The following is a 13,104-nucleotide window of genomic DNA, read 5'->3' as shown; positions in this document are numbered from 1 at the left end:
AACTGACACTTTGAGTTACCAAAACGGTCAGGTGCTAAAATCCTCTTTTTTTTTTTGTGTCCACAGCCCGGTTCCAGGCGACCAGTGAACGGAACGGATGAGAAATTTGGCAGCAAGGAACCAAAGCCATCCACTTTGGACCCTGTATCCTGCATCAGTATGTATCTCTTCATCTATGTCTACTGATCTCTCTCTCTCTCTAGTCCCTGAACACTGATTTGCCGTGTCTCCTTAAAGTACAAGGATGGATTTACCCCAAATGTTAATCTAGAATCAGATTTGTCATACCCCTGAGCCCCTTGAAAATTAAAAATGGTACACTGAGATTTTCGCCAGAAGCCACTTCATATTAAAACGTAGTATTCCCCATGCTCACAGCTTCAGCTAAGTGAAACGGCACCATATCCTTTTAATCCACTAAATAAAATTAAGGCTTTTACTACTCAGGCGTCATTGATGCTCACCCTTGGCTTTGCCACCTAGTGGTGGAGAATATGGCTGTAATTAACTTCACTGTGCATCAGTGTTTAGTCTTCCTTTACCTTCTCTCTTGTTTTCTTCTTTGTTACTACACTGCAGGCTCTATGCTGACACCAGAGTCTTAGCTTAACCCTCTGAACCCCAAACACTTTTTGTTCCCGTCACACTTTGATCACTGTTGCCTCGTTTTTCACAATATTTAAGTCAACGTTCAACACAAAGTCTTTTGTGCAGTATAAAACAATACTAATGCCATGTATTATATAAAATAAAGAAACAGTGTGAGTTGAATTTCTTTTATTAACTAATTTTTCAAAAAATTAGAATGAAATGGAATCTATATATACAACATTTTTCCAAGTGCACACAAGTGTTGCCAATATTGGAATAAATGTTGTTGCTCCACATGCCATACATGTTGAGTTATTATTTTTTTTTTTACAACATTACATATATATAATGTTTTCAATTCGACCTGTAGAATAAAGTGCTTTTGATGAAATAACAAAATGTTAAGCTTCTTTTCGGCTACTTTTCCTAATGGAAGCGTTCGCCACACGTGATCCATTCAAGGACCGTGGGAGAGTTGAAGATCTGACCATAATGCCTGTTTTTTTTTTTACAGTTTATGTCCATTCATTAATTCATTCATTATCCTTAACGGCTTATCCGCACTCGGGTCACTGGAGTTTATGTCCATGAAAATCTGTATTTTTTTTGTATATTTTCATTTTCCTTTTCTTTTTTTAAAAGAAAGTATGCTTTTCAAGGATTTTGAAGGATTGCTTCACAAAGGATTTTGGGGTTCAAAGGGTTAACACAGCTGTACCAGACAATGTGTTTTTTTCCTATTAGTTATTTATATTTAAGTTTTGAGCTCAGGGACACTAATGTAGAACTAAAGAGAATTTAAGGACACTCTGTATTTCACTGAGAAGCAAATTGGTCTCAGATCTACCATTTTGCTTTAGTTTTATGAACGGATACTGTACAGTTCCAGCCTCTGCCCATTTACCACAAATTGGGTTTGTTAGCCCCCAGGAAGCATCTTTCAATTACAAAATTGGTTTGCGAGTATGAGGATATTCCCCACGCAGTGTCTGACACATTTCCTGGTAAAGATATGGATATCTCTATGTAAAGACGGTCAATCTAGTGTAGAGTAGAATTAGCTTATCCAAATGAATGCGGTATAAAAAAGATGGTGCTGCTGCTTTTACCCACCTTTGAACTTTGCAGAAACGGCTCTGCTGGATCCTGTAAAATTCCTGCTAGGGAAAAATGTGTAAAAACATGCCAAAGTAACTGTGACAAACTATGTAAATATTTCATCAGTCGTGGGCGAGAGGCCTGTCAGATTTAAAGCATCCTAATAAGTATTCATCTGTTTTATATTTACATGGTAGCTGCCTACAACAACAGCTGCTTGTCATATTTGGTTTCAGAACAAGAAAACATACATCAGCAAGCATCTTGACAGTAGCCGTTGTAACAAACAGCTTAAGATCACACATCTTCCATTATTAAGTCATCCACATTGTTATCTGAAGAGACTGTGTCGCTAAGTGCGCTTTGTGGGGAAATTAAGATACTGGAAATATAATTAGGTTTATCTCATTATCAGCATGTTTAGCAGGGTAAGCTGTGTGATATGTGTGTTGCCTTCTGTTAATTTTGTCAGCTGTATTTATTTAGTCCTCCTGTGTAAGATGTCCTTGTTAGTTTTTTAAATAATTTTTAGTCGACCTCATCCTGTCTTTTTTTTTTGTTACATTCAACTTTTAGTTAACTAAACCTTTGTGCATTCTAGTCTCATCTTAGTGAATGTAAATTCTATTTTAGTGAAGTTTTAGTCTCTGAAAACTGTTTTTTTTACGTCTTCTTTTTATTTATCATTCATTCATCGTTTTGAACATTGACTAAAATGCAAAATTATGGACCAGATTGACTGAAATTCAAACACATTTCACATAAGATTTTATCTTATCACACACACAAGTTGAATGATTAGGAATGCAGCTCTGCAGTTACTCTCAGCCCTCCTGACTGTGCTCATTAGTAATGGCCCTGGTCAGTTTGTTTTTAATACCAGCTGATCCGTTATTAGAGCCAGTCCATACCGCCCAACCTGCAAAAATATGTTGATCACCCACTGAACCGACCCGCAAGCTGCAAATTTATGCATCACTAGTGCAGTGGCCTTAGCAAGTATGTATTCGTATGGTGGGAGATTAAGTAGATTTTTCAATTATGGCCAAATGAGGTTGTGTGTGACAGTGGGATGGACAATGAGGTGTAATACTCTTTTGCGTAGTGTTAATATACAAAGTGTATATTTGGTAATACATGGATGTACATTGAGATATAAAGAGACAAAGAAATACTTATTTTAAGAAAAAGAAGCTTCGCATACTAATGGCGAAAAACAGAATTTGCACATTACATGCAGACCACTACAACGTCTGCAACTCCATAAAACACTTACTTTTTATAAGCTACCACACCATCCAGCACATTCACCTTGAACATTGATATTCACTGGAAAATATTCAAATATTATTGGAAAATCGAACCTTGTAGCGCACTTTAAAACTCCTAAAGATAGGTTGGCTTAATAGACTTCCAGATGAGATGAGTCAGGGTGGAAATCCAGAGTGAGTTGTGTAACTGACCAGGTGTAGGCCTATCACACAATGGGGCGGAGCTCCCCTAAAAGGCGTCCGATCAGAAACAGTGCAATGCCGCAACACGTCCTACGTAAATAATGATGACATTTTGAAACATGTATTTAAAATGTGCAGGCCACATACGAAATCTTAGGTCAGTCTGACAAACGGTCAGCGAGATATGCCCTAGACACACATACACACACACACACACACACACACACACACAGACGCTTCTTGCTTTTATAGATAGATATGTTCACAATTTTTAGGACTAAGGACTGAGACAAAGACTGATCGCTGCAGTGCCAGAGGTGTAAGCCATACATGTTTTTCAGACAGAGTAACAGAAAGTGGAATAGAAGTGGTAAGAGGACTGTGGCACACAATGTTTCTGTAGGTTATTAATAACTTACTGCTTTATCACTTTTCAACCCGCCCGCCTGCCCGAACTCATCATATTCTCAAGTCAGCGTAGCAGTGTGCTGCTGGCGTAGTCCCCATATGGTGTGTGCTGCACAGGACACGAAACCGCTGCATTAAAAAAAAAAGTAACTGATTTACCCTTCATAAATATTGCATTTTACTCTTATCTGGTGTTGGTCATAGAAAAAAAAAAAAACTTAGCCATAGTAATTTCATCATCATTTTTATTAAGGAAATTAATTCTGGTGTTGCCCTAAGTTGGAATAGACTTCTGACTTTCTGCACTCCTTCCTCTTCAAACGCATTATAATCCAAGTGTGTCATATTTTGATGGCCCCATGTTCTTCTCTCCCACCAGGTTCTGCAGACCTGCACCAGATGTTCCCCACACCTCCCTCTCTAGAGCAGCACATCATGGGCTACTCACCCATGAACATGTGCAGCAAGGAGTACGGCAGCATGGAGGCCAACACGGGCATGACCACGCTGGACGGCACCTCGTCTCTGGGAGGACACTTCAAGATCGAGGTGGAGGAGAGCTTCTGCAGCCCCAAGCCATCGGAAATCAAGGTAGGTCTAGACTCAGTAAATCTGTCCCGTGTTAGTGCGGCGTCAATTACAACTGACTGGACCAATAGGTCGAATTTACTGCCAGAATCGGATGGTGTCATAAGTCAAAGTCACTGATTATTGATGGGTGTGTTTTCTTCACCAGGCTCAATTTTCATTCCCCATGTCAACGAGCATCTACCTAGCTGAAGTTCCCATGAGCAACACACTAAACCTCTATCAGTTCTAGGGATGGGCGTTTGGAAGAAACCTGCCAACTCGATTATCTATAACGTTAACGATCAATTAATCGATTAATCGATGCATGCATACATGGGCAAAATAAAAGATATAAATACAGTACTATGCAAAAGCCAGTTTTGATAACGGACGCTTTTATTTTGGAAGTACAAAAGGCACTTGATGCCGTCAACCTTAAAACTTAATCAACTGAAATTAAACTGTAAAGATAACGTCAAGGAGTTCAGTGTCTTATTTTTTTAGCCCCCGAAGAGACATGAGGTTAGTTTTCACAGTAATCTTCATATTTAAATAAGTTTTGGATCAAATTAAACTCAGTAATTCATGCTAGCAAGGTTTGATACGTGAAGCTAGTTTTGCTCCTATTAATCCTCTTGTATTTCTGTGTGTTTTATAATTGTCATTGAAACTTTCAGTTTGCAAACTGTAGCTTTATCCAACTTAATTCTCAGCTCATTGGCTTTTTGAAGTACGGCCGCAGAACTGAACGCTCGGCGTGTTTCAGTTCAGTGAGTACTGATATTCAGTCATCGATAAAATTAAAAAATACACAGATCGAGTAAAAATTCCACGCGATTGACCAAATTCTTAACGACAATTAATCGACCATTGACTAATTATTCCCATCCCTAATTCTCATTCTGTCGTCACTGAGATAAAGCTGCCACAGATGTTTTGCTTGTATAAGGTAGAAAAGTCTCAGCCAGGAATCTTCTATCTTTAGTATGTTTTGATATTAATCCTATTTTCAACCTGCTATTCACATTTCTGTGGTTCTGTATCTCTGTGTCTCTACCTTCATAGAGGCAAGGAAACAAAAACAGATTTCTCTTTGCCTTCTGCCTCACTGTGCCCTATCTTCTGTCCATCTTGTAGGACTATTCATTTGTGTACAAGCCAGAGCTGTGCCAGCCGTTCGTAGGCTGCTCCATGTTCGCTCCTCTGAAGACGCTACCCAGCCAGTGTCTCCCGCCTGTCAAAGTCCCAGAGGATTGCATCTATCGACCGAGCTGGACCATGGGCAGGGAGATGCTCAACCCCGTGCCTGTCATGACTTTCCTCAACAAGGACAGGTATGTTGCTGCAGTGCTTTTCATTGGGGTTTTCACTGTGTGTGTGTTCAGCACTTGAAATATTACATACAAGTGTGCTTAAAATTGGGGCTGTGCATGTAATTCACAGCTCTACATGCACCAGTGGATGGAACAGGAAATACGTTGTACAGGGCTGCCAACTCTGGCATTAACTGACACGTGCAAACACGTTTTCTCATGCAACTGACAAACAAATTTATATATGATTAATGCTTTTGTGCAAAGAGAGCACACTGACAGCAGTGTTTCCCCCTAGAGTTTTTTTCATTAGCGGTGCTGCCGTGTGCGTGACCATGAGCAGTGTTGCCAACTCCTCACTAAAGAAAGTAGCTGTTCGCTGTCAAAAAAGTCACTAGAAGTCGCTAAATTATGTCATTGCCCAATTTGCATAATTTACCATGTGCGTGTACTTGTAATGGATGCTGTAGGAGAGAGGAATAACGTTGTGGGGAAGACAAAAAGTGAGTAAAAAACTAGTGCAAATACACTACAGGCCAAAAGTTTGGAAGCAATTTAAATTTTCATCCAGTATCCAGTATGGATTCTTTGGATTTTTTGATGTGTTTACTACATGATCAGCCTTTACTTTCATTGAATTTAACCATTTTCCTCAATTAATCTTTAGGCATACATTGATGTTAGGTAGACCATTGCTGAATACATGTAAACAAAGGAAATAAGTTTTAGGGTTGAGAAAATTTGGAAGAGTCACAACTTCAGTGCAAAAGTAAAAAAAAAAAATTTTTGCATTATTCACTTTAGCTCTTTGGCTTTTGAGAGATTGGATACAAACATCCCAATAAATCTCAACTGTGTTCATATCTCTGACAAAAGAAACAAGAGTACAGATTTATACATTAAGGAAAGAAGGACGAACACAGTCTAAGCAATAAAGACTTGATTATTATAATAAAAATGTGTTCTAATAAGTGACTCTTCATATAATAATCATGTTTATTTTGTTGCAAAGTATAGCAATGATGATCTTTCTTTGTACAAATTTGATCTTTTTTCTGAACTTTTGGCCTGTAGTGTACATAGTAAAACGTATTTCAGGCCCTGGTGTTTGTCATCTTCAGTTCTCAGGTGTTGCTGTTATCACACAGCTGAGATCTTTAATGTGAGAGTAACACCACAACTGTGGGTAGGCAGTACCATGCAACTTGTGAAAATGATCCACTTACGGCTTAACAGAAGCACATCAAGTGATTCCAGTGATATCACGCTGACACTCCTCTACGTGCCTTATTTCTGTATAATTACTATCTAGCTCGTTTCATTTTATCACGGCGATCAAGGCAGAAGGTTACCGAGCCATTCTAATTTTCGACTTGCGGAGGAAATGCCAAGGCTGTGCTGGCTGGTTTTTGCTGCGTGTGCACAGAAGCATGCACTCGTCCTCTGCTCCCTTTCTGTCCACACACCCTCTGGTCTCTCCCCGGACACCCCCTTAGCAGCCTGCTCGATTTCCCATGCATGGCTGCCTCAGGCGGAGCAGGGAAATGAGTGTAAAATGCCGTCTTGGTTCAGGATGAGGATTATCACTGGAGTGGTGAGATGGGCCCCCCCAGCGGCTCCATGCCACCTCACTGCTCACAGCAGCTTGGAGTCTCCAGTATATCTGTCACTGTTCCTCTTAAGTACACACAGCTACACCTCTGCTGCTTCCCACACACACACACACATGGGAATTTATTATCTGCATGTTTATCCGGAAAATATCCCCAAACAAACCTTGATTTGTTCTATTGATTTTTGTGCTTTTCTGTAATCAGGGCAGTAGAGAAGACCCTTATTACATTTGTATGGACTTTAATATTATTCCCGCGTGTTTCATTGACCTGGGAACATAAAATCTGTCAGACTCACTGCTGTTGGAGTTTACTGATCTAGATCTAATCTTCCTACTCCGAGCACAAACTTTCACCATGATGGACTTCTCATTTCAGCTTTTAACAATGTCAGTTTTACTTTGGGAGTTGTATTTATACAAAGCATTCAATTTGAAACAAGCAACACAAGGCTTGTAAAATAATAGACTGGTGTTTCCTCAGGTACTGCTGTGATCTCTAAATGTTTTGGCTTGGAGAGGCGAGACGTTGCTTGTCACTGAAGAGTGACCTGTCAGCAGGCAGTTTATCCAGCAGGCTAATGTTAACTGACTTTTACAACAAGGAATTCATTCCTTTTGCAGCACAGCCAATTGCAATTATGGGGTTATACTTTTTCCTGATGATAATTAGATTGTTATTTTATGACATTTTTCTTGATTAGAATATGTTGCAGCTTGGCAGGAAATTTAGAGCAGAACAAGCAACAAATTTGATCAAAATATAATGTTACAATATGCAGTTTTCCTTAAAAAACAAATGTATAGATTTGTACAACAATCATCCCTTTCATAAGGTGCAGCAACTACATTTTTGGGGTCAAAGGTTAAATAAATCATTTTTTTAGCATAAAAATTACATCATCACTACATGTAGATATACGTGTCATATCACTTACCTACCTATAACCCATTTGGCTGGCCAGTTAAAATAGCAGTTTTTCTCAGTTTTACCTTCTGCATAGTTACTGCAGTTAGGCTTAGTAGGGCAGTATAGGGCTCATATTTCCCTTTTTGTCTTGTTGTGTAATTGGAGGCTGGTTATGATGGATTGTACAGATGGAGAGGGATGTCGGCACTCTACCAAACTTGGCAAATGTCCAAAGAGGCGTTGGTATAGACAGAGCTCTAGTGAATAGTTAGAAATGTTGAAGCTTCATCCACAATTTTTACATGCAAATTCTCAATCAACATTTAAATGCTTTCCACAGCTTCTTCTTTTTTCTGACTCCAAACTTTTCTAAAATGTACAAAATTCCCATTTTAAACAAAGTATTCCGCTTCAACATGTATACTTAAAACATTTACACTGCCACTGCTGCAGCACACAAAGTGAGACATACACTTTTATAACTGGAACTAATGAGTTCCAGATGACTTATTAAAGACAGTTGATTTAATAAAAAACTAGACTTATTCATTTAATCCAGTTAATCACTTTATTCAAATTGGGGATTTGGTTTTTTTTTCTGGTGATGACATCATTAAAGGACAACAGATGTTCATTCTGAAACTTCGATAGAAGCATCAGATGTGGGGGAAGTACAATTCAGTGATAAAGATCTTCGAATGTTGTGCTGCCCGTGTTGAACGTGCTGCAGGAGGGAGAGAGAGAGAGAGAGAGAGAGAAGTGCTGGGACTTCCTTCTAATGGTTCTGTGCCAGGAGTCGTTCCCCACATATAGCTAGGGACATGATGTGCTCACCCTCCCTGCCTCTATCTCTCTCTCTCTCCCCCTCTCTTCTGCACTCTCACACCCCCTCTCTCTCTCTCCTTGCTTCCTCACTGTTGCTTGCCAGCCCAAAAATAAACCTTACCTCAGAGGGACACTCGTTGAAATGTTTATTGAATGTCTCTCTGTCTCCCTCGGCTTCTCTCTGCTACCCGTTTCTCATTCTCTCGCTTGCATTCTTGTTCCCTCATGTGTAAACATGTGTGCAGTCTAAGCTCACTCTGCATTCCTTTTGTACTGAATGTTGTCGTGCCCTACTGCCTTATTACTCAAACTATCTTCACAAATGCTGCGAGACAGTCGGATTACACTATTTTGTTGTTTGAAGCAATGTACTGAACATTGCTATTCTGGTTTTTTAAAAAAGACCTGGGAAAAGAAGTGTGTTCTGTGAACTAGTGCTTCAATTTCCATAGCACAGTTACAGTATATGTACAGTACATCAGGATTCATGAGATAGTTGGATTCATGAGATTCCCTCTCCTTTTTTTTAATGTGATGAGAAAAGAATATCAATAACATTGCAAGCTGGGATTAGAAGAGTCATTCATTGTCTAAGCCCTGGATCATTTCTAATTGTCCACATTGCTTTGTTGACTTTCACAGGAATCCTCTTAAAGGGGACGGCTGGATTATTTGAAGTTGGTTGATATTTGAAGTTGGTTGTGTTCGGTACTTGTCCTTTATCACTGTATTACCTACAGTAGCACATCCCCAGTTTGGGGAAGCAGGAAAGAGTACCGGTAAAGAAGCTCAGCAGTGTACTGCTGTGGACGGGGGCAGCAGCTAAATGTATTTAGCCACATTAAAAAAAAAAGTAATATCAGTTTAAGTGTGTGCTGTATTTAGCTGTGACACAGCCCTGTTTAGGTTCACGTGGGGGTTGTAATATTACCTCACTGATCGCTGGAGTTGCTGGTCTTCTGCTGCCTAGATCAGTTATTTTGCATCATTTTGTCAATAATCAATCAGACTTCATTTGTATAACACTTTTCATGCAAGAGAAATGTAACACAAAGTGCTTTACATAAAAAAAGGAGAAAGTAGTAGTAGTAATAATAATAATAAAATATAGAAACAAGCAAACACCCTCCATCCCACAACTGGAATGTCACACAATAACACAAATGCAGCAATCGATTCAGCAGTAGAACAGCAACTTCTTTGTTCTGCAGTGTAAAATAACTGGTTTTGTCAAAGGAGTCTGGTGTCTTTGAAGAGCACATAGATGGATGATTGCTTCAGTTCCCTGTTGTAAAGGGCTCTCAAAAGGGTGGCAAAGCAAAACCGTGAAAATATTGTACATATAGTGTGGCTAGCTGCTGCCCTTGTCCACAGCAGAACATTGCTTATCTTTCATGACGGATCTGCTGCCTGCTTCTCCAAACTGGGGGCGCGCTAACAGCCATCTACTGTAGGTTACTACTGACTACAGATAAATACCTCATACAACCCCTCTTCAAAAAAACTCTACCTTTAAGGACCTCTGGGCCCATGGTGTAACCCTAAAATTTCCCACGGGGTCTCTCCAGTCAGATATACCTTCTGTGCTTGCCTTTCGTTTTAGCCCCATTTCTTATTCATGTCTTTTTGTCTTTCTGCCCTCAGTAACATCCCCAGCGTGGGCAGCGCCATGGACCAGGACTACGGCCAGACCTACACCCCTCAGACCCACACGCCTTTTATGTCCAACAGTGCTCCACCAAGTAACGGTGGCACTGGCATCCTGCCTTCACCCGCTACCCCACGTTTCTCTGCACCCACCCCACGTACGCCACGCACCCCACGCACACCTCGAGGCCCCTCCAGCGTCCAGGGCTCACTAAAGTACGAGAACTCCGACCTCTACTCGCCAGCGTCCACGCCCTCCACCTGCCGACCGCTGAACTCGGTAGAGCCGGCCACAGTACCCTCCATCCCCGAGGCCCACAGCCTCTACGTCACCCTCATCCTCTCCGAGTCGGTCATGAACCTCTTCAAGGACTGCAACTTCGACAGCTGCTGCATCTGCGTATGTAACATGAACATCAAAGGAGCTGATGTGGGCGTGTACCTGAGCGACCCCATCAGCGAGGCTCAGGAAACGTGCAGCTGCGGCTTCAGCGCTGTGGTCAATCGGCGCTACGGCAACGGCTCGGGCCTCTTCCTGGAGGACGAGCTGGACATCATCGGCCGCGGCTCCGACGTCAGCAGAGAAGCAGAAAAGCGCTTCGAGGAGCTGCGGCTCTCCTCGCTGGAAAGAACTGGAGTAGGGCGGGGCGACCGCGTCCCCGATGAGCTCATTCTGCTTCTACAGGACCAGTGCACCAACCCTTTTTCACCCATTTCAATCCTGGAGCATGACATAGTGACACGGGGGCCAAGCGGGGCCCCTGTGCCGCCATGTGTGAGGGTGGAGGAAAGGGACTACCACAGCGACTGCTACATGGCTCTGGAGCACGGCAGGCAGTTCATGGACAACATGTCGGGCGGCAAAGTGGACGAGGCGCTGGTGAAGAGCACCTGTCTGCACCACTGGGCCAAACAAAACGGTGAGCACTGTGGCCTTCTGGATTTAACTGCATGCTGAAATTGTCTCGGTTGGACACCAAATCATGTTTTCTTAGGCAATTGTAGCTTCTTGGCCTTTATATTTACCCATTAAAAGATGAAAGTGGCTGTCTGCAAGTGTACATTAATCCAAATAATTAATTAAACACAAACACAAAACCTAACTAGAGTAAAAAGGTACTTATCAGTTCAAAATGTTTCCTAAAATTGATTGTTTTTGTGCTGCTCATAGTCTATTTTGACAATATTCAATTAAAACTGCATTTGAAATTTCACTGATTGCTCAATCTCTAGTGTCATACTAACATGTAATGCTTTTTTATGTTGTCATTTTTAATCTATCAAGCTTTTAAACATTGCAGTAATATAGCAGTAAAGTATTTCCACTTGTGTTTAGTTGAGAAACATAAATTCTTATTATCCTTACAAGTCAAACTCTTAAGTAGTCAAAAAGTTACAGACAATTAACTATAACTAATAAAAAAAGATTTATTGAGACACCCACTTACATTTTTTTATGCACTCAGTGTTGAGTTTCTCATGTTGTGATTAATCTTAATCTTTTTTCCTTCACCCACTCGTGCAGCAGTGGACGTGAGTGCGCTGTGTTCTCAGGATGTGCTGCGGGTGCTGATGTCCCTCCAGCCCGTACTTCAGGACGCCATCCAGAAGAAGAGGACGGTGAGGTCGTGGGGCGTTCAGGGTCCCCTCACCTGGCAGCAGTTCCACAAGATGGCTGGACGGGGCTCTTACGGTAAATGTGACTGATGCTTTCTGTTGAGCTGTATTAATGTCAGATATCAGTGATTCAGAGTTTCCTCCACATGCTGTACAATGGAGATTTCACACTGTTTTACCAGGAGCAAGATTCTTTGAGAAACTGTGAGAGTGATAGCAGCATTAAGTGTTCGTGTGTGTGTGACATTTGGAATGTGTGTGTCTTGGGGTAGAAAAACTGTGGATGTTGTCAGGTCAGTAGGCAGAGTGGTCCCTCTGCTGTGGTCCAGATGTCAGCTCTGCTGGGAGGAGCTGTCAGATGGCTTGGCAACTGATGCACAGTGGGAGGGTGAAGAGAGGGGGGAGGGCAGCTGACACGTTACCTGGAACAACTCTCACTGACTGATCTTTCTTTTTGTTTTTCTGTTTTCTTTCTTCCACACTTGCTTTTTTCCCCTCTTTTTTCCCCTCCTCCTTCCATCTCACCCCTCACAGGCACAGACGAGTCCCCAGAGCCCCTGCCCATCCCCACCTTCCTGGTGGGTTATGAGTATGACTTTGTGGTGCTGTCTCCGTTTGGTCTGCCCTACTGGGAGAAACTGCTGCTGGATCCTTTTGGCTCCCAGCGGGACATCGGCTACCTGGTGGTTTGTCCTGACAACGAGGCCTTGCTCAGCGGTGCCAAGAGCTTCTTCCGAGACCTCACCGCTGTCTACGAGGTAGAAAAGACGGCTCTAAAACACAACTGGAACCACCCTAAAGTGTCCTTTTTTGTTTTGTTTGTTAAACACACTTTATTGTTTTTTGTTATTAAACTTTTTATTTGAAGAAAAACAAAACAGCACATACATGTTGCTCTACATCTTGTAAACATATCAAGTCTTTTCATTAAAACATGAAAAGAAAGAAAATGGTACACTTTATTGTTTTTAAACACATTAACAATACAAAACACAGAAACAGACCCCCCACCCAATCCCGTCAGACAGCACATGCTATAAAAAGTTAGGCAAAAAAAAA

The 13,104-nt window shown here is 41.4% G+C and overlaps 1 protein-coding gene across 1 annotated transcript in view; it reads left to right on the top strand.

Annotated features, from left to right (window-relative positions):
- Nucleotides 1–13,104, top strand: part of med13a (mediator complex subunit 13a) — a 91,543-nt gene that overhangs the window by 64,367 nt on the left and 14,072 nt on the right. Inside the window, exons 14-19 of the mRNA XM_059351653.1 lie at nt 67–157; nt 3,931–4,142; nt 5,259–5,455; nt 10,426–11,348; nt 11,954–12,121; nt 12,580–12,803. Coding sequence (XP_059207636.1) covers nt 67–157; nt 3,931–4,142; nt 5,259–5,455; nt 10,426–11,348; nt 11,954–12,121; nt 12,580–12,803 — 1,815 coding nt within the window. The remainder of the gene's footprint in view (nt 1–66; nt 158–3,930; nt 4,143–5,258; nt 5,456–10,425; nt 11,349–11,953; nt 12,122–12,579; nt 12,804–13,104) is intronic.

Source organism: Centropristis striata, chromosome 15 (assembly GCF_030273125.1).
Source record: "Centropristis striata isolate RG_2023a ecotype Rhode Island chromosome 15, C.striata_1.0, whole genome shotgun sequence".
Taxonomy (NCBI): domain Eukaryota; kingdom Metazoa; phylum Chordata; class Actinopteri; order Perciformes; family Serranidae; genus Centropristis; species Centropristis striata.
Note: the sequence above shows the minus strand (reverse complement) of the source record. Positions and strands in the feature narration are given on the sequence as shown.